Genomic DNA, 22,712 nt, shown 5'->3' with positions numbered 1-22,712 from the left:
TCAGAAGAATTCAGAGAAATTCAGAGAAATGTTAAAGGGAGGCATGATACTGCAAATCTAGAGATCAGGGGCTTTGCTAGGGGAGGGGTGGCTGTAGACAGAGAACGAGGTGTAGCTAGTCCCCAAAGAGACTGGACTCTTTAAGAAGTCTGTAGGAATTCCAAGCACCAGCCCAGTGCTCCAAAACCAAGCTTCATGTAAGTCACAGCTAAAATGGCTGGATGGTGTCTCAGTGGAAAGCCAGGGAAGGCAGGACCCTCCTGTGGAATGGAGGATGTAAATCCCCTCCCTCCAAAGGACTATAATTTAGAAATTAAGGGGCTCTCAGGCAAAGTGACAGCTCTTTACTAGGGTGTATAACAAGATAAACCAAACAACAACTCTCAAAAACCAGAGGAGTTCCCCCTCCCCATCTCAAGCACCCAGCCACCACTGCCTCTGAGAAACTCAATGGGAAAAAATTCCAAAGGGAAGGGAAGGGAAGGGAAGGGAAGGGAAGGGAAGAGGGAAAGGGAAGAGGGAAAGGGAAGAGGGAAAGGGAAGAGGGAAAGGGAAAGGAAAGGAAAGGAAAGGAAAGGAAAGGAAAGGAAAGGAAAGGAAAGGAAAGGAAAGGAAAGGAAAGGAAAGGAAAGGAAAGGAAAGGAAAGGAAAGGAAAGGAAAGGAAAGGAAAGGAAAGGAAAGGAAAGGAAAGGAAAGGAAAGGAAAGGAAAGGAAAGGAAAGGAAAGGAAAGGAAAGGGAAAGGAAAGGGAAAGGAAAGGGAAAGGAAAGGAAACTGAACCCCCAAGAGATGGTCAAACTTAACCAAGCCAATGGGTGAGAAAAGGGTCTTCAGCAAGCATAACAGCAGCTAAAGACACTACCCATTATTGACTGGGTAAATCTGTAATATCTCCTCCCCTCTACACAGGATGAGTTCACAGATTAGCACCATTTTTTAAAAAAATAGAAAACCATTTTAAAAAAAATATATACAGTATTGCCCATCAATATGGGGGTTAGAAAATCTAACCAGTGTGGAAGTGGCTTTCTCTAGCCTCACATTTCTGTTTCAACAGTGGGAGAAGCCCTAGTGTTAAATTAATCCAGATCTGCTGAAGATGATATATTAAATCAACACCTGTCAGTTTTCAGTAATTTCTCAAAGGGAACAGCCTTTGTGATGGATTTTCTCTGGCGAGGAACGTAACAGAAAGGAATTGTGGTAAACGAAGGAATTCTGCTGAAAAGCCACTCCCAATTTAAAGAAGATAATGAGCACCAAAGCTATTGTGAAAGCAATTAATTCTAATCACTCACCAGACAATAAAATTTAATTATGGGTTCTTTGAAAACTAAAAACCCAACAATTATTCTTAATAGGCTTTTCTTGATGGCAGATAGGGAGCAGAATTTGTTGAGGCTGGTTTTTCTGCAGTTAATTTTTTTTTTTAAATCATCTTTCAGTTAAGGATGCCTAGGCTTGCATTAATATATAAACCAGAGCTATTGTGCTAAGCTGAGATCCCACAGGACAGAAAAACAATCTTCAAGGAACTCCTCAATATGCCTTTATATAATTGGCATTCTCCTCTCTGCTGATGTCTCAGATCTTTATTATCTATTCAGGGGTGCTTTCAGCTCAGAACAGCTGGATGTCTCCAGCTTCAATTCAGGCACATTCTTGGTAGTAAGAACAGAAATTACAAGCGTTTGTTTTGCCATGCAACCATTTAGGTGCTGTTTGTAAGCTTAGGTGAGGAGTACCAGTGGTGTAGCCCAGACCCCAGCATAAACAGGTGACTCCTGCTCTGGGGCAATGTGGCTGTGGCCCACATCCACTTTCCTCCTGCACCAGGTGCTGCTGCAATTTCAAACAGAAAATTACCTCCCCTCCTCCAGTCTAGCAGCCTGTCTCACCCAGCCTGAACTACATGAAGACAGCATGAAGGTGGAGAAGGACCATCCCTGGAGTTTCTCATTTTGATGTCCTGCTCATCTGTTTCTCTCTCAACCAGCTACAGAGCACAGTTGCTTTTGCACCTGAAACAGCTTCCAACCCCTTCAAAATCTAACAAGATGTGAGGTAATCCTGTCTCCAGTGAGTTACTGAAAAGCCTTTACTAGCAAACATAAACGAAAAAATTTAGAAATTCCCTAATGACTTTAACGTCAACCCATCTTCCCCTGTACTCATTCTGTGCCTTTTGGGGCTCATGCCTGTGAGAGACAACGCTCACTTTTTAAAGTTTCAAAGGTTTAATAAACCTTATCAAAATACAATAGAACAATGAATAAGGAAAAACCACAGTGCTGGGAATGTTTGTGACCAGCAGCCACATGTTCATCTACAAAATGCTGCTCAGCCTTTTATCAACACATCTCTGACAACCAAGGCTGTCCAGTAGCAGCAATACAGGCTGGGGGCAAAGGGGACTATGGGGAGAACAGAGGACATCAAAACAACAGACCACAATAACATAACTACCAATATAACTATATATATAGTTATATACATTTATTGATATATAACTATATCAATAAAACTCCTTTTAACATACACACAATGTCCATCCCCTAATTACAAGAGCCAATGATCATATTACCTACCTATAACATGCCCAAGTGCCCTCAGGGTCTGTTTTCTCTGGTTTGCCCAGTTTTCAGGTGGTGAGTGGCAATACAATCCTGTGTGTCACTGATGTCTAAGATCACACAGGCATACACCTCCTCCTCAGCATCATGGCAGGACTTCTTGTTTCACCCATGCTAAGCCCACAGCCATGTTTTGTTATCTGTACGAAAACTGCACAGGGACACTCCTGATGTGGCACTGCTCCAGGTGCTTGGGGATCCAAATAAGATATGAATGACACAGCACTGCTGAGACCTTCATTTCAGGAGTAGCAGCTCAGGCCAAGCTGCAAACCAGATAAATACTGGTATCTTTATAGCTCTAGGAAGGGCACTAAAAATATCTCAATGCCTGTTTCAGGATATACTAAGAAGTCAGCCCTGCTGGCAGTAAGAACACAATATTTATGTCCCTTCAGCTGGCCACATCAACGAGTTCAAAATTTGACTAAAGGCTCAGATTTGACCCTCAGCAAAGGTCAGATTTTGACCACTTCACCTCCACCATTTTGTCTTTCCTGAATCCTGACAGGCAGCAAACACTTCAACCCACAGCCCATGATGCTTAGTCAGAACATAACCCACTTTTCTAAGAGTTGTTCCCAGTGCTTCTGTCAGAAATGGATGGATTGTAATGCCTCTCAAAGACTGTGAATAGCAGAGGGACAATTTAAACTAGAATGAGGTCTCATTAGTAGAAGAGATCTTGAAGGAGAAGAGCTTGGCAGCATTTAGTAAGGCTCAGGAAATCAGAAAAAAGAACAAGATTATCTAGAGCTGGAAAAGCAAATATTTTTTCCTGAAAAGGCACTTGATTCTCCATATGAATATCTTGGGTGATCATCTACCCCAGAGGCTAAAAGTAATGTAAAATCAGCACAGCAACATTGTGCTGGCTTTGCACTAGTGCAAGCAACTCCACAGAGACTACCAAAATCCCATCTCCATAAGAGATGGTATACAAGTATATGTATATATATATATGGTATACAAGTAAAAAACTGGCCTTTAATGACAGGAAACTTTGCCTGGGAGGATGAATTCTGAAAGAACTACAAACCCTTGGCACTCCTTGCAGCTCCTTGCCAAACATCTGCACTTGCCACCCTCAGATATTGTTTAAAACAATCCAGAGCATTCATCCAAGATTACAGTAATCCCAAAGCACTAGCATTACTCCCTAGAAATTATTCATTGTTTCCCAAAAGTTTGTTATCATAAAGCTTGAACATGATTTGCAACAAATGCTTTTGTCTTTCAGTTTCATAGTTACAAACTTCCCTAAATTAAAAGGGTTTATCTCAAGTGGTACTATCAGCCTGCAGAATTAAATATACTTTAATTATGAGGAAGAGTGAGAGTTTAGACTACCTAGATAATGATGAAATGTTCTCCATTTAATTAGGCCACATCAAAAGGTTCATTTTTAAATTCTCTTCAAGGTAAAGGTGAAAAAATTGTTACAGCATAACTAGATTATTCCTTATAAATTACATTATGCAGTGGTAGACATTGAGATGCAGAAGGAAGAGAAACAGAGGGTTTGGGAACTGTTTGGCAGCTGCCTGCTGTAGCAGAGCAGGTTTCCATGTCCTGCAGAAGGGCTAAGGCAGCAGTGCTCATATGCTGCCCATGGCACGGCAGCACCTCCTGTCCATGCAGAGATGGCAGCAGCACCATGTGATGGGAGCTTCCCAAGGCCCAGGCTGCTCTGACTGTGGCTTGGTACTAGAAACACAATGAACAGAAGGAGCCAGAGGTCTTTTGTCATTTCCCACTCGTGTGGGCTGTTGCATGAGCCCACCCTCCAGCTCAGTGTTTGCTGGACCAGGCTGGGATAGAGGCAGGAGGTTGCACTAAGGCTCGGCACAGCACACACTGCCCTTCTGAGTCTCAGCACAGTGACAACTTCCAATCCTTCCCTGCTTTCATTAATGCCTTTATTACAAAGACACAGAGGTGCTGACCTCCCCGACATACTCCTACATGCCTCTGAGGCAAGCACAGAAGAATAAAGCATAAATAAACCTTGAGAATGCAAAATATATGTGGTATGTGAGGGAAGGAAAAGAAGATGCCTTAAAGGCTGGTGGCAACATCCAGTCCAGGAGATCCAGCAACCTGCAAGTCAAGCAAGACTCATTTCTCTGCTCACTGCCAAGAACTCTTTCAGATCATGGAGTCCTTTCCGCTTCCTAGGACTGTCACAAATCTGACTTTGACTGTTTTAAATGGCCTCAGAGCAAGGAGGTTTCCTAAAGTTTTTCACAATGTTTTTTTATTATTTTATTTACATAAAGAATACACTTTCATCTTGCTGTGTTTTAAGAGCACTACCAGGAAAACAGAAAGTGGTAGCACTAAGTTGTCCACTCTTTTTCATTACTTTGCTTTTGCTTTCACCAAGCTGAACTATCCCAGCATTGCTCCTAACCTGTGCAGGGGCTGCCTGAGCAATCCCTAAGTGATTTAAAGGGTGCTAAGTTCAGAAGAGTAAAGCCAGGATGGTGATCAACTGGACAAAGAGCCTGACTTCACTATAACACAGGGAAACCAAGCCTCCAGAACTTCCCATCGTTCAGCACACTTGGGGAACTATCCTCCAAAGTGTGCTCAGCAGACTGACAACTGAGGAAAAAAAAAAAACCACTATTACTAAAAATTAGTTCCCTTTCTATTTCATCACGGCCCTTGTCACCATTTCTTGTGCTTATCTCAGAAGTTGTGCTTTGTACTGTCTCTTATACCTTCATGAATCTCTTTTATCAGCTCTCTTTTAAGAGTAAAAAAGAGTAAAATTATTTGAGTGCTTGTAGATTAGGGTATTTCTTAACTCTGAACAGCCTCCTCTTTCATCTGTCATTGTCAACCTCCCCAAGATTAATAAGAAAAAGATATTTGTAAGAGAGAATCTGTTGAGTGCAGAGATGAGCTTGGTACAAAGTATACTAATTGTAATCTTTTTTTAGCTCTGCATTGATCCCAACAGCTGTAGATACTTAAAAATCTTTTCCTATAGTGTCCACACACAAAAAAACCAGAAAGGCATATCAAGAAAAAAATTCAGCCAAGCTTCACTGTCGGCCTGAAGTGAGCTGGAGGATAATTTCTTGACTCCTTCTGACCGTGACAGAAGCTGGAATTTCATCTTCCATCAGTGAGAGCAATGGGGAGGGAGGGGAAGAGACACCAAAAGGAGATGGAAGAAAGGCAGTGCAGGGGACAGTGTATGAATAGATGGCTCTGAGTGAGAAATGACATTCCTGTCACTTGCTGCAGGGTGGGGGCAAGGCCCCCAGTGTTCAGCAGCAAAACATGAACATTACTGCATAATTACAGAGTACTCAGTGTGTATTCAGCCCTGCTGTGCTTTTCTACAGGATTCTACACTGCAATTGTATGAGAGCCTGTGGACACCAAAGAAGCTGTGGAGTACCTGCAGCTGCTGCAGCAACAGGTATGTATATAAATATACATATATATATATGTATATATACACATGTGTATATATTTTATAAATATATATGTAAATATATAATATATAATATATAATATATAATATATAATATATAATATATAATATATAATATATAATATATATTATATAATATATATTATATATATTATATAAAATATATATAAATACGCATATATATATGCATGTGTATATATTATATAAATATATAAATATACATTTTATATCTTTATATGTATATTTATACATATATATAAAATACACATATTTATATGTATATTCATATATATAATACACATATTTATATGTATATGCATATATATAATACACATATTTATATATTTATATGTATATTCATATATATAAAATGCACATATTTATATATTTATATGTATATTCATATATATAATACACATATTTATATGTATATGCATATATATAATACACATATTTATATATTTATATGTATATTCATATATATAAAATACACATATTTATATATTTATATGTATATTCATATATATAATACACATATTTATATATTTATATGTATATTCATATATATAAAATACACATATTTATATATTTATATGTATATTCATATATATAATACACATATTTATATATTTATATGTATATTCATATATTTATAATTATACAAATGTACATAAATACACCCACACTGTCAGCTAACTAGCACAGGAGCACTGATTAACAAAGCTCAACTAATAGCAAAGTTCTCCTATTTTTCCAGAATTGGCAGCCCCTTTATAAAAATTTCCATCTCCACAATATTTGTTAGCCCACTTCTCTATCTTCTGTCTCTTCACTCGTATTTCACATGTCCCTCTCAGGGGAGCAGGGCTTCTCCCTTCTCCTGAATGCACACAGCTGAAGGTGTTGTGCTACTGCTCTTTTCCCAGCACCTCCTCACCTCTGAGGCATTTCAGCAGCTCTGCACTAAATGATGTGGTCACTGTCACATGTAAGAATGATGGTTTCCTAACAGACCAGTGTTCAGCAGTGCTTTAAAAAAAAAAAAAAAAAGACTTAAAAAAAAAAAAAAAAAAAGAAGGGCAGAATCTGGGCCATGCAGAATTTAAGAATGAGTCGCTGTCACAGTTCGGGCATTTATCTCATTTTCAACATAAGATGAGTGACAAAATGAAAGAAGAACATAGTTTTTTTCTCAAGTAGAGGTGAAAGCAGGATAGGTGGATGTGAGATGACACAAGCTGTTAATGGGATTTTTGCCACTGACAAAATCTGTGCAGGTTGCAGTGCTGCTTCATTAACCACCATTAGTCACCTATTTCACAACTGAATGGGTGAACAATTGATGCCTTTGGGCTCTTCTGGGGTTTTGATTGTTTTGGGGGTTTTTTTGGGGTTTTTTTTTTGGTTAGTTAGTTTGTTTGTTTTTGGGGTTGTTTTTGTTGTTGTTATTGTGAATTTTTAAAATAACATCTATACTCTAAAAGTGCAAAGCTCTCCCTGTGCAAAGCAGGCAGGGTTGTGTTCATCACAAAATATAGTACTGAAGAAATACCATGGAAAGAGCACTTGGGATGCCAATCAGAAATAAAGCCTGGCTCAAAATTTGGTTTTGGCAGTTGCCACCTGTGGTTCAGAGTCCCTTGGTAATTAAAGCTATCACAGACTCTGCTCATTCCTTTGCACACGTCAGTAACAGCTCCCATCAGATTTTATCTCCTTCCTGATGCCTCTGAATTAATTAAAAACAAAACAAACCAAAACCAGAAAGCCTCTACACCCTGATTCTCCCTCCACACTCAAAGCCTGTTGGGACTCAAGGGAACCTGGGAGAAGTTCCTGACACAAGAAGCAGCCCAGGTTTGCTCATCTCATCCACACTACCTCAAGTACACTATTTGCAGTGCTGATAGCTTCAGAAAGCACTGCTAGGTGGCAGCCAGCTCCACCACAGGACACCCAGCACCAGAGGCAGCAGTATTTCTTGGCAGGACCTGCAGGTGTTGAGGGATATGTAAGAGGTAGGCTAGCAGCAGCCTGGATTTGGAATCTCAGGCAGGCAGAGTGTGGCTGGAAGAATACATTCCACTTCAGCTCACTCTAGCAAGCACCAGAGAAGTCCAGCCTTGAATATTCCCAGCTCCTGGCTGTGCTGTGTGCACACTGCAGCACTGGCAAAGCAAGACAGACATGTTCCTCAGCTGGTACCAGTTCAGAGAAGGCACTGCATGTGCTGCAGGACACAGAGCTGCAGGACACAGCTGCAGGACACAGAGCTGCAGGACACAGAGCTGCTGGACACAGAGCTGCAGGACACAGAGCTGCAGGACACAGAGCTGCTGGACACAGAGCTGCAGGACACAGAGCTGCTGGACACAGCTGCAGGACACAGAGCTGCTGGACACAGAGCTGCAGGACACAGAGCTGCTGGACACAGAGCTGCAGGACACAGAGCTGCTGGACACAGCTGCAGGACACAGAGCTGCAGGACACAGAGCTGCTGGACACAGAGCTGCAGGACACAGAGCTGCAGGACACAGAGCTGCTGGACACAGAGCTGCAGGACACAGAGCTGCAGGACACAGAGCTGCAGGACACAGAGCTGCTGAAGTCCTCTGCCATGCAGACAGCCAAGGATAACACACCCCACGTGCTGCAGCAGGGATCTGCTCCACAGACAGCAGCTGAAGGTGCTGCCAGAGCTGAAAAAGCAGCAGAGGAGGTGAGAATGAAAATGAAAGGGTCATTTAACTGGGACGGGGTAAAGCACTGCAACACTTTCACTTCGTTTTCAAGATTTTAATGCCCACAGTCACGGCACAAAATGTTGGACAGCAACATGTGGAAGTCTTTGGGGAGTTCGCCCTTTCTGAAGCCAGAAATAAAACTGAGAAAGAGTCTTTATGATACAGGGAGAGGCACCTGAATTCACAATATTGAATGAGAATGTAAAAAATAGTAATGATAATAGCCTGAAGGACTGAGCAGAACTTGGAAGCAATTCTAGGACACACACATACAGCCTTCTTCTCCCATCAAATCTGCAGGCTGAAAATGATCAAACAAAAGCAAAATACATGGAAAGATGGTTAGGTGGATGATCTGAAGTCCACTCTTTTTCAAGGCACCAGAAGCAGTAAGATTGCAGGCTGGAGAGAGTTCTATGCAGGGCTCTCATTGTCAGTTTGTCTGTAGTGGAAGAGACTCCTGGAGTCCAATTTTCCAGAGTATTTGAGAGCTTCAGCAAAAACCTTTGTCACCTGTCAATACAAAGCAGAGGAGGACTGAGTATTGCAAAGGCTGCATGACAGAGAAGGCTCCACACTTCTGCTCTGTCACCCTGAACCTTCCTGGTGCAGGTCCAGCCCTTGAGTTCATCCAATCAATACCAATTTCAAGGTGACTGTGCACAGGAGCTGACTCCAGCCCTCTGGAGCCTGTGTGTCCAGCTGGAGAGCTGTAGATGTGCCCAGGCTTCCTTTGCAAGACAGCTCTGTCCCACGAAAGCTGTTTCCACTACAGCCCAAATGTAAAGAGAACCAGGGTTGTTCTTTTCTCTCAAACTCTGAGATTAAAACTCTGCAATCCAAACAATTCAGTGAAAGGCATCAAGCAGCTGTGGTAATAAATTTTGGATGGGGACCCTTGTTGTGATTGTCAGAATGTTTTTCTAGTAGCCAAAGGATGTGTCTTCAATTCCCCATTTCTGCTAATCATGTCTGGCCATTATCCTATGAACCTTTAGCTTGTTATTCTCCCTGCTCTCCACTCACTCCAATCACAGAAGAAGATTTTGAACAGCTGGACACCAGTTCAAGCCACTGGGTTCCATGTCAGTGCCCACCCAAATCAGTGGGAGTTTGGCTGCTGTGCTTGATGAGAAGCAGATGAGGCTCTTTTGTGGCAGTCACAGCCACTTGCAAAGGGAGGCAAGGTACTGCTGGCAGCAGGAGTCCCACTTTGCATTACCTAATATCTGTTCATGTCACACCCATCAGTGTGGGAAAGGGGTTTTTTCAGGAGCTACAAACCCATAAGGACTGGCAGCTGGGACTACAACAGGACAGGCAGCAATTCCACTTGGATGGCACTTCTGAACCAGACTGCCCCAAGGATCATTCAAGAAAGCACAACTACATCCTGCTGTAAGGTTTAAGGACCATGCCAGGATAATATTCCACTAAAAAGTGCTTCCCATGCCTAATTTAAAGATGTTACATGCAACCCTGTGTGAGATGTTTGCTCTGAAGTGTAAACAGTGCAGCAACAATTTCAGCTGCACAGTGAAGGACTCAGGACTTCAGAATTTGTATTTTTTTTGGGGGGGTTGATTTGGTTTGGTTTTACTCAGAGCAATGTCATTTGTATAATAGCAAAAAGAAGATATATTTAAACCACTGTGTTGTCATGACTTTCAGATACATTATTTGCCAGAGATAATGAGGGTTCAAACAGACAGGAATCTATGGTCACAAGGGCTTGGAAGCTCTGAAGGCTCTCATGTCTAAGAGGAGAAAGAACAATATGGGAAGTACCTTGAAGTCAGTGAGCAGAGCAATCCCACTGTCAATTGCCATCCTCCGGATCACATAATTATCATGGACAAACCTGGTGCTGCTGTTGGGCAGGTTAATCACCAGATCTATTTTCCCATCACTCACCAGCCTGAAGAAACAATGCACAAGACAGTGTGACAGTGTGTCCTTCCTAATAAAAACCTCTGATGAATAGCACAGGCAAGCAGCTAAACAATGCTGAAAAATGTCATTTGAGCTTAGTCTTTGCTCAGGAAAGGAGGGTTGAGGGGTTAAGGCACTAAGCTTTATTCAGGATTCTGGACTTGTTTCAGTTCCAGTCAGCAATGCAAAGCAATATTCAGCCTTGATACAGCTCAGCACAGTTCTGTTAAAGGCATGACTGCTGTCATTAAAAGGCTAAATATTCAGATTTCATGTATCTTTGTATGAAAATACAACATAGAGCAATACATCTAAGCCATGCTAAGCTGAAACCTCCCTGCTGTGGCAATTCCAGAAACAATCAGATAAACCAAAACTTTTGGATTGAATTCAAAGTCCTATTAAATCCCTACCACTGATCTCAACAGGACCAGCAATTTGCCCCTTGCATTTGCTGTCCTGGATTGTAAACACAAATGTGACAAGGTGAGTGGTTCTCTTACCTCCTGACTGAAGGGAGGCTTGGACTCTGGTTTTCCTGTGATGGCCATGCCACAGGATTTGCTGGGATGCCATTAGCATTGAGCCAGGCTGAGGTTGCTTCTGTGGCATAAAGCTGTCCCAGGGGAAAAAAAAAAAAAAAAAAAAAGGTTATTTACTATGTATTTCACAATACCAAAACTTTTCATTGAACTCATGTGGGCCTGACCCAACACACAGCCTTGCTGTCAGAGCTGATTTGGAGGGCCTTTTTTCATAAAAATGGTGTCTCTCCATATAGAGAGACATACAGAGAACACACAGAATGAGCTTCCCAACTTTCTGTTATCTGGGATTTCCTGATGGATGACAGGCAATGAATGGTAGTAGCACTTCCAGAAGCAGTGAAGTGGCTTTGGAAAACCTAAATCCCTGTGACTTTCAATAGGACTTAAGTTCAATCACTTGGAATTTTTTTTTTTTGCCACGTTTGTTTTCTTTATAATGCCTAGCGCTACATTTTGAAAAGTAGATCTCTCTCCAATCTTCTGTGGCTGTGTTGCTTTTCCATAGAGATATGGTTGCAAAATAATACAGAGGAGTGATGTAAACACCACAAAATTTATGTATCTGCAAATGAAAATGTAGCACTATCCAGTTTTACTCTATAAAAAAGGTTTTCCCTTCCTTGTCTCCTGCCATACATGACATCCTATTGGCATTTTTGTTTCTTGGAGAAACTGGGGAAGTGTATACTGTCCATTCAGCTGCAGTCTTCTGGCAGAGCCAGGATTGTTCCTGCCCTCACAACAGACCCACATGCTCAATTAAACAATCACAAAAACTTTTAATTGGGTGGTACCTGCTGACTTTTTGGATCACTCAGCTAAAAATCCCTGTTGCACATTGAAAACACCCTTTTTTCTCTATTTCCAAAGAAACCCCAACGTTCCTCTAGCAGGCTGAGGACATCTGAGATTTTGAAAGCTCTCTAGCTTTAACTAAGTGGAACCACCTACCTTGAAGCCTTGTTTATGCAGTACTTCTGCTACACTGAGGAATCTGGGGCGGAAGGACTTCTGAAAAAGGAAATTTTTTAGCTATAGCACCAAAAGAAGGATTTGGAACAGTACATTTTGGGCCAACATGAAGCTCCTCCACACTGTGCTAAGAGGCTAATACACCTTTCTGTGCTGAGTGTGTGCATGGACAGAAATGTCTGCATGGGCATGTACAGCACCATTCCCAAGATAACTGGCTGGATTCTGAAGCCCAGGTCACTCTGAGCTAAAACATATTTTGTTACACCACATTAAGTGTTCCCATATAAAGTCAGACTTCAACCAGTAAAGATTTACTACTGTATATTAAATATCTGGGCAACTGCCTTCTCAAATACACTGACTAGAGTCTCCTCAGTTCTTAATTAAATATATTTTCAATCATTGCTCAAACATTTGCTTTCTTTTCTGGCAGATAAGATATATGGATGGGCTTCAGAGTGTCTTTGAATGCTCTGTTGGCACATTCATACAAGTAAGAGCTTGTGCATGTGTGAGTTCATTGCTAAGTCCTGTGGGCATATGGAAATAGAGTCAGGACACTGGGATGTCCTATTCCCACGAGGACCTGAAAGGACTTAACAGCACCTTTGAAAGACTGTCTTATAATGCATATCCAGATTCAACATCATTTACAAAGGCATGACAACCTCCTGTAGACATCTGGGTTTGCACAAGCTGTTTAAGAGTACCAGGTGAGCAGGAGTATCAGCCTAAGTATCTTTGGGATGTTGAAGGTACAGCAATGCAAATATCAGATGCAACAAACACCCTTCTCACTGCCAAGGCAAGCCAAACCTTGCTTTTAACTTCAGCCTGGTCTGGTCTTAGGCACATTTGCAAGTAAGATTATAACAAGCTCCCTTGTTCCTGCTGGAGATACTGATAACCTAACCTTTATGGATGAGACAGCAATATCCTGAAGGGTCAACAGTTTCCTAAGAAGAAAACGACTAAACAGGTTGGGTTTTTTTTCTGAGCACTCCTGAAAGCCATCTCATTCTGTACATTAGCTGGAAAATATAAATATACAATGTGACAGGGTTGGCAGCTTCCCAGTCAGAGAGAATGGTTCTGCCTTCTGGTCAGGGGTGTTGGCTTTCACAATAGTATTATAAACTTCTATCAAACATGTGCTGAACACTTGTGACACATCAAACAGCCTCTCTATGAAAAGAAATTACAGCTGTCAGCTTGCATCGGAGCAGCCTCAGATTTACAAGCTGGCTGAAATAACCTGTGTAAGAAACCATTAGTTACTAAAGGTGAAAAGTACAAGCAGATTTACTTAGTGGAAGGTATTTATTATAGGAGAATTGCTTTTTTTCCCCCCTCTTTATCTGAAAAGTTCCATTTCTTATAACCCCTCATGTTTTCCAGCAAGCCTTCCTATTTGTAAAGGGCTACATCCTTAGCTCATTCAATACAGCTACATCAGTTCTCACTGAGATCCAGCTCTAAATGAAGCCAACCCATCTCCTGTGATAATCATGAATTCTGTATCCAAACCACTGTGGAGGATGCAAAAATTCTAGTATGTAAGGAGCCAAGGGGGAAGGTTACCTTGAAACAACAGAATTGGAGCACCAGGATTTAAAAATAAAATACTCTAGCCATGCTTTTTGCATCTTGTGGTCACCAGCATAAATGCAAGACAGATGGACTCCATCCCAGAGATACCATTGAATAGCCCAATCAGGAAAGAAAAACCTAGCTTTTCAACTCCTTTTGCATAAAATACAAATTATTTAATGGCCAACTCAGGGTTTCAGCATCTCAGATTTCTCCAGACTGTGGGAAGAGGTAGGTGATCAGCTCACATAAACTGCCAGAGATTCACTTGTCTAGTATGGGAAGCTGTACTCCATCTACCCTGGGAGAGCATCAGACCTCTCAGATCCTGGGGATCCCTGACCCGTGCAGTGTCACTGAGTGCTCACAGCTGAAGGACAGCCCAGCAGCTTCCCAGTCCCCACCAGCTGCCCAACCTGGCTTCTGCTGTCCCCTGGAGATCAAGGAGCACTCACCTGCCTGACCCTGTGGGTGATAACCTGGTTATCCACAGCCCAGCATGGCACCAGGAGGATTGCCACTGGAACTGCACACCAGTCTGGAAGCTCCCCAGCAGGGTGGGTTCATTGCCTGGGCATACTGGGCTCAGTTTGGACAACAGATCACAGCAGTATGATTCGACTCTTGGTTGGCAAAACACCCCAGAAACATTTGCAAGGAAAAGGAGATCTCCCTCTCTATTCCAGTTAACTCTATCTATTTGACTTTTACCTTCAAAAAGGCAGTGTCCTCTAACCTCAACATGATTAATAGCAAAGGTATAAATGTGCAGCATACCAAATCACTGAAATATGAGCCTAGCTACTTTGGAGAGAAGTAGAATTCAAGACCATTTTGCTTCTTATTTCTCTCTCTGCAATAGATAAAATTCCAGTCTAAAAATCAGAGCAAAGTGCTAGTCATGAAGCAATGAAGCCTTCAGAACTGGGGTGTGCTTTGAGTTCATCATCCACTGCAGGTGAATCACAGCAAGCTCCTTGGAGACAGCCAAGGGGGTTTGTGTATGTGCTCCTGACAGTGATCAGCCCCCAGAGCACCACAACAGGGTGCAGAGATCATCCTGTCATTTGAAAATACTCTGTGATGGTCAAGAAAGGCTATGTGCTATCTGTCCTTCTGAGACTGTATTTCCCTGTGAGGATACCCCAACAATTTTGCCTGTATGGGGAAGGTGGGTTCATGTTTGTGATTGAAATGAGAGCAGTGCTGGTGCTCACAGCCCTCCTGATGCCTCATTTCTTGTGCCTCTTGTTTCTGCAGTGAGGGGCTCCCCTTTTTTTCCAGCCAAATACTCAAAGACCACTTACAGCCCACATGTCAGGTGAAGGTCAACATTTCAACCTTCCCTTCTCACAGGGCTTTATTTCCCTTGTGTTTCAAAGCAGATCATTGAAAAGTAACAATCTCCAGACTGGGGAGAGGGTTATGCCTGGTTCTCAGAATCGACTTCACACCTCTTGACTTGGAGTTTAATTATAGAAGAAATATGCTGAGATGCAGAGAGATCTTTAAGCGATTGATCTGATGTTTTTAAGTGTATTTTGCAAGAAAATGAACTGTAAAACACTCATTAAAAAGACAGACAGAATCTTACTACTTTTAAAAGGTTTGTGGAGTAGAGCTTTTGACCTTATTTTTCACTTCTTTTTTTTCTTAACACCTTTGTACAAAGAACATTTCACTCAGTTAAACAGCTACTGACACAGAACTTACATAAATGCTTTCTATAGCTAAAATTACCTTTTCTCTGCCCACTCCTCTTAAGCTGCTATCCAGAAAACACACTAAATTCTAAACACTGGTCTCTCTCCCTTTTTTCTCCTCCTGGCTTTGCTTTTCTCCTTTTTTAAATGCTGCTTTAAAATATGCACTATATACAGTAGACATACAGTACCAACTGCCCAGCGTTTCATACTGAACTTCTACACTTTTGTTAAAGCAATTTTTCTGCTAATTAGAGGTAACTTAGAGCAACTGCTTCCATCTCCAGATGTGTGTATATATGTTGACATTTAAGGACTCAGCAGTAATCCTTGTTAGCAGAAGTCATGCTCCTTTCTGGCTGCTTTTCATACACTTCCTTCACATCCTCTGCTGGCACAAACAGCCAAGACATTTTTCACACCCCAGTTGTGTCACAGGCAAATTCATCTATTCTATGGTTTTGTTTTATCAGCTTTATGCAATCATGTAGAGGATAAGCTTATTGCAAGCACAACATGAAAATGGCAGGAAGCAATCAGACGGTTTTATGGGGCCCAAGAATGTTCTAGATGTATTGGAAGTGTTTGAATTTTTGAGGAACATATGTACATCCCAAACTTTACAAGTGTCTCTGATTTCAGCACTTTATGCAGTCAGTAACTATTCCATGATAAAGAGCCACGACTTTTTTGTTTTCTGCTTAGCTCCCTGCTCATCCTGAAACACACAACCTCCTTGCTGATCCAGGCCTGTGAAAGGGGCAGGGCTGTCCCTAAGGCAAACCCATGGGGAACTTCCTCACCTAAAGGCTCTTTGCAGAACCCATTGCACTGGAGAGCATTCCCATAACGACATCCTTTAAACTTTCTGTCACACAGACCAACTTTCAGTGATGACAACAAGAGATGTAAACCAAAAGTCCAAGCTCTAGTTCAGCATGGAGTTAGAGGACCTGCAGAGTCTGCAGAGGTAATCCCTTAAAGGAGGTAGCTCTGGCAAAGTGTGGAAACCAGAAACATCCCTACAAAAATGTGGCATTGGCTCTTCCTTTCCGAGTTACTTACAGGAGCTGTAGGGTAGGGAACAAGACTGGCTGTGCACAGTCATCAAACAGGGAAAGGACTCATGGCAGAAAAGTGGGAGCAGGGTGAAGACTTCCTGAAAATGATACAACTGCTAAATTTTTAAAGTAACTTTTAGTCAGGGGTCTGTCTGCCTTTGACAAATGGGTAGGGAATTGGGGTTTCTCTTCAAAAGACTGTTCACCAGGGGTTTGAGTTTCACTGTGTGAGATCTGATGGGCTTCTATCAACAAAAAGAACATTCCTAGATTTTGAGAGTTTAACACCTACAGACTGGAAGTAACCAGAAGATACAGAGGAGATAAATGGACATTAACAGAAATGACCCCTTGGTGTGGTTTGGAGCCACCTGGTCTGGGAAAAGAATGATAAGAGAACCAAAGAATGAGAACCAGATCAGCACTGAAGGTGAAGGAATCAATAACAAACAGAAGACTGAATAATAAAGATTGTGTAGTGTAGAACCAATGACTGAGAATTTCTTTGGGGTTTTTATGTACAAACATGTGAAAAGTCTGGTAAAGAACTCTGTGTAATGGAATAATTTCCAATGTACAACCTGGGCAAGTGTGGATGGAATGATTTCTATTGCAGAATAAAGTACTCTAATTCTCTAACACTTACAAGATGTTGCTGGAGAATTTCTTCCATTGCCACAGTTTTGGTGACAGATTGATGTCCTTTAACCCCTCACCCCACTGCACTCAAGTACATTCCCATGGTGGCTCCAGTGAGGAGAGGAATGTGACAGTGCCACACCTGAGGAAGCCTCACAGCCCAACAGCATTACACCAATAACCAGCCCACAGCACCCCAACAAAACCAGCTTTTCTGCATTCCCAGTGATGCTACAGCTCTGGAAAGAAATGTGCCCTCATGGAAGATCCAGCTATGCAGCATGGGAACTGCCTCCCCACTTGGGAGGTTTGGAGGAGAATGGGTTTGAAAAGGGCAAAGAGGCAGGGCACAGATAAAGGGAGTTCATGTGACTGGAAAGCCACATGGCCAGGGCTCCTGTTTGGGAGGGAGCTCAGAGGGAGCTCTGGGTTCTGGTTGGGATTCAGTTTCTCTGAATTGACCATCTACAGCCTTTGTTCCCCCAGAAATCTGTCTTAGAGCTCTCTGACCCCAGGTCTCTGCTTGCAGCCGTGCCCAAGGGTTCCCCCAGCAAACTTCTGTAGCTGCCAGTAGGAACGATCAGGAGACAGAGGGAAAACCCACAAGCCCAGCCTTACTGAATCCAGTAAAGATCCCTCCGTGGTGTTTGTTCCTCACTGTCTTACTGCTCTCCAGGATGAAATGCAGAGAACACATTTAAACCACAAAGCCACAAGAATGAAAACAAGGCAAAAGCTAATGAGTTCCTCTGTGTTGGTCCTTCCTTAGCTTTGATTTTTAGGACTCACCTGGATTCCAATCAAAATTCCTTCCTTAGGAAATTTAAACCCTGTGGCAAGCAGAGCCTTTTGGAAAGCAGAGTACACGTCGTCCCCGAAGCATGCAACCTGCAGAAAGGCACAAAGAATGCATGAGGGGAAAACCAAAAACAACCCCAAACCACTGCTTTAAAAAGAAACAGGAATGACATTTTCAAATAGGATCTTGTGCTTCTGCATGAAGAAGTCAGACTGCTCTGCATGGAGCCTGCAGGCATGTGGAAGGGAATAAATCAGAAAATCATCACAGACAAATCCCATCATTTTAATGAAGAAATAATGGAGGAATAAGCAACAGTTTAGTTTCAAACAGCACAGTGAGGAGTAACAGTTGATTCTGCTAAGTTATTGGGATGCTGTACACAGCCTGTGCTCCAGTGTTTGGGATTGCACTGGAAATTATTTAATGTTATAGAAGCTTAGACACCAGTGAGAGTTGTGCACACAGGCTTGTTCCTCTGAGTGCCTGCAAACAGGGCAAGGCAGTGTTTGTGCTCTCATGTACTCCTGGCATTCTTGTGAAGGAAAGATATAAAGATGCTTTTCCATTAAAAGCCCACAGATGAACAAAATTCAAGTAAAATGTTAGTATTTGCTTAAGAACAAAGCAATCAGGCCAATTGATAATAATTTATTTTAAATAAATTATAATTTTAAAGAAACAGATGAGGAAGAAACCAGTAAGAATCATTTAGCAGCTTTCCAGCATTCAGAACTGGATGTGGAGCTCAGTTGCTTACAGACTATCTTATGATCAAAATCTTCTAAAAGAGCTGAACTGAATTCCTAACCAAAATCTGGAATTCTGGTAACAAAAAGAGGAATGTGTGAGCTTTTGTGAAAGCTTAAAAAGAAAAAAAAAAAAACCAGTTTCTGGTCAGCTCCCCACTTGTTGAAAAACAATCAGAAGCAGAAATTGTCACTGATTTTTCTCTTTGAAGTAACAAATCTACCAACATAAACAGATGGGATAAAGGAGCTGATTGAGAATTGCTCTCCCACTGTCCTCTTATGGTCCTTCCCATCCCAGAGTGAGCCCTCACATTCATGGTCTCACCATGGTGAGCAGAAACCAGTATTTAATGAAAAATAAATTATGATTTGCCACATCTGCTGAAGTCAAAAAAATAATAATAATAATAAAAAAGAACCACTAAACAAACAAAGATCTCACAAGAGAAGGGATAAGAAATCATGACAACATGATACAGTGTATGTATATTCTATGTTATCTGTGTATTCTGTATTCCTGGACATTTTAGGATGATAGACAGACAGACAGACCCTCTCTTGCAGGAAAGGTTTCTCATTATGGCATGGCCACAGCCACAGCCCCTAAAGGGACCCCCAGCACTGTGCCTTCTCCTGCTGTGGGAACCATGGTTTCCAGCAAAATAAATCTCTGCCAGACAGATGTGACAAATTCAAGCCCAGATCAAGTCATGTGTGTGATAAATGTCTGTGAGGAATAACTGAGCATTTTACCCAAAGCAAGTTATTATCCTTACTTCACTATAAGAAAGACTTTCATAACTGTCACACTTTATGGCATTTGTGAATATGGATCTTTCCAACTCATAAAAGTTAATAATCCCTCCTTTATGACCATGGTAATCTCTAACTCTGTATAAAGCCCAGAAAAATAATTCTTGTCCCTAGTTACATTTTTATTCTTTTTTTTTTTTTTTTTTTGATGAGGAGGCTGTCTGTGTATTCAATTTTGTCCTGAAAATCAAGAAGTCACAGAAGTCACTCGACTTTTTTCTGCCCATTAACTATACAGAATGGAGATCTTCTGCAATGCTGATTTCCAGCACATTATGAAGAGTAAAATAAAGTAATTCTTTAAAGGAGAGATGTAGGAGACCTAGGGCTGTTCTTTGTATCTGGGTAGAGTACTTTTTCATATAAAAATGGTAATTTTCCCTAATGAAAACAGCTCCTTCTAACATACCCAAGCTCACACCCAACAGAGCAGCCCAGGTTCTGCTACCTGCCTAGTAATGGTCCAGCAGACTGGAGTCTGATCAAATTGCCTCAGAGTTGCATCACTTTCCAAGAGGGTATCCTGGCCCAGAATAATTTTTTCTACTGTAATTCATTCCAGAAGCAACAGAACACATAAAATGTAAAGACCACTTGGGCGTATCTGTGGGTGCCCTTGGCAGCTCAGCAATAATTCATGAAGAACCTTTTGCTCTACGTGAGTCAGTGTCACTTCAGGTGATGTGGATGGGCACCTGGGAGGGTGAGGATGCTGAGGATGCCCAGCCCTGTGCCCTCACAGCATGCCATAACCACACCTGGAGACATTCCAGCAGCACCTCACAGCCTGGCTGCACAAAGAGTGGGGAAAGCTGCCCAGGATCACCCTGCAGACGCCACATTTTATTGCCTCTGTCTTCAATTTTGCACCTTGGGAGGTGCCTTGATGGTTACAGGCAACAAGAAAATATCACCCATTTTTGCCTTTAAGCAACTGGCACATCCCAAGACCAGCCACTCGTGCCTGGGAGTCTCCATGTCACTGCTGTGGCAAGAGTCCATGGGGCTGGGAGCTGTCACCACTTGTCTGTCCAGAAGCACACAAGTTATAAAACAGCCCCCCAGAACCCAACAACTCTGAGATAAACTCATTTCAGGTTGTCACACCGACCAGGTCCAACTCAGGGAGCTGACATGCAGGTAAAGAGGGACATCCAGTGGCTGAAAAAAACTGGGTTTTCCAGGACACTGTGTATGTAAAACACAGCTAAGAAAGATGTTTTCAATTTTCTGAAGAAGCAAAAGATGCCATCATGATTCAGGCAGTAATAAGATCTTTCAAAGATTCATGATGTTTAAAGTCAACTTGGTTTTAAAAAAATAATAAAAAAAAGAGTAAATCTAAAAGATACCTCCCCAGTAGAGGCCATTTCACATCGGAGAACAGGGTCAGCATCTCTCAGCCTGGACCAGGAAAACACTGGGGCCTGGTGAAAGAAAGAGGAAGGAGGGAGAAAAAATAAAAATTGGACCATTAAAAAAATATAAACATTCCAGCTATACTTGGAAGTAAGAGAAAGAGACAGTATTCCATCCAAAAAAAAAACCAAAAAAAAAAAAAAACAAAGCAGTGGTCAAGGCAGATAAGCAAAGGAGTATTTGTCAAAGTAGTTCCATCATCTTGATGATGGACTGGGATAAATAACCATGTATTCCAGCAATAAATCAATCATCTAACTCCTGCACCCTGCTCCCATTCCAGTGGCAGATTATCAATCAATGCTAGCCCACTATCAGCATGATTTTAAACAAAAAAGCTGTGAAACACTTCATTCATGGAACAAGGATAGAAACTATCTGAATCCATTTGGTTTTTCAGAGAATGCTGTTCTCCATGAAATGTGTCCTTTGCAGAGATAAAACTATTCCACAAGAATGCACTTTTTTTTGGTGCAAACAAGATGAAACTTCACTAATTATTTTCATATTTTCCCTGTCCCCCACCCAGAAATACATATTTGTAATTTTTTTTCTTTATGTGCTAATTTGAAGCCCTCGATCACAATATTATTAATATTATTATTATTTTAGATTATTATTTTAATTTTAAATTACTATTATTTTAATTTATTATTATTTTTATTATTATTATCATCATCTGAGGACTTAGATCACCGCACTGAGTTCTCTTGCCTAATTTGATCTTAAAATAAGAAACATGGAGGGGAGGGAGCAAAAGAAGGTCTCTGTTAAAAAAAAAAAACAAAGACCACATGTAATAAACATGGAAAAAATTTCCTAACACCAAGTAATTTTCTGTAGGGCTTCTCCACATCTTAAACTACTAATGGTATTTCCATAAATGCAGTAAGGTTTCTGCTTAAAAACAAATCTGTTTTTAAATTTGAAGTCATAATTCTGTCCTTGGAGGCCTCAAAAGGTAACACTGAAGATAACACAGCTGCTGCTCATGACACCGAACAATGACCAGTTAAAATGAGGCAGGAGAAATTCAAAAGGTTTCTCAAGAAATGTCTTTGACGTGTGCCTTTGTGACTTTTAGATCAGTTTTGTTCCCACTGTAAGTAAAATTTTTACAGAGGCCAACTCAAGAGGAGATATGGCAGACAAGACAGATTATTTTAATGTACATTAAAATAAAGTAACAAGCAGCAAAGCCTTCCACCACCTCCCTAATTTTTATCTGCCATGAACATAAAAATGCATCATCAGGAGCAGACTCTGGTACTGCAACTAAGCCTATTTTTATTTCAAATTTATTCAGTCATTCCCTACCAAGGATTTAATCTTGGTCAGGCCCTGATACTTGCACCAGTCTGGAAGCAAACATGGCAAGATATTATTTCAGTCACTAAAGCTTCAACAGTGGTGCTCTAATCCACAAAGGAGCAGTCATGTTGAGAAAGAAGAAAAGAATTTTGTATTTTCTTTTAAGAACTGCTGAAGAAACAGAATTCTGTGTCCATGCAAATACTACTAGCAATAAACTGTAAGAGGATAGAAAATATGATGCATGAATAACAACAAACAGGCTAAACTGGAATATTTTTCAAAATTTAGCATTTCCAAAGGTGCTAGCAGGTTTTTATGTTTGACAAATCCACACAGACT

The 22,712-nt window shown here is 41.3% G+C and overlaps 1 protein-coding gene across 1 annotated transcript in view; it reads right to left on the bottom strand.

Moving 5' to 3' along the window:
• Positions 1-9,242: 9,242 nt before the first annotated feature.
• Positions 9,243-22,712, bottom strand: part of CPS1 (carbamoyl-phosphate synthase 1) — an 86,945-nt gene continuing 73,475 nt past the window's right edge. The window contains exons 34-39 of the mRNA XM_062506695.1: positions 20,993-21,067; positions 18,066-18,164; positions 12,260-12,319; positions 11,264-11,376; positions 10,617-10,746; positions 9,243-9,341 (exon numbers count right to left, since the gene is read on the bottom strand). Coding sequence (XP_062362679.1) covers positions 9,243-9,341; positions 10,617-10,746; positions 11,264-11,376; positions 12,260-12,319; positions 18,066-18,164; positions 20,993-21,067 — 576 coding nt within the window. The remainder of the gene's footprint in view (positions 9,342-10,616; positions 10,747-11,263; positions 11,377-12,259; positions 12,320-18,065; positions 18,165-20,992; positions 21,068-22,712) is intronic.

The sequence above is a fragment of the Cinclus cinclus genome, chromosome 21 (genome assembly GCF_963662255.1).
Source record: "Cinclus cinclus chromosome 21, bCinCin1.1, whole genome shotgun sequence".
Lineage (NCBI taxonomy): Eukaryota > Metazoa > Chordata > Aves > Passeriformes > Cinclidae > Cinclus > Cinclus cinclus.
This window is presented reverse-complemented; position numbering and strand designations above follow the sequence as displayed.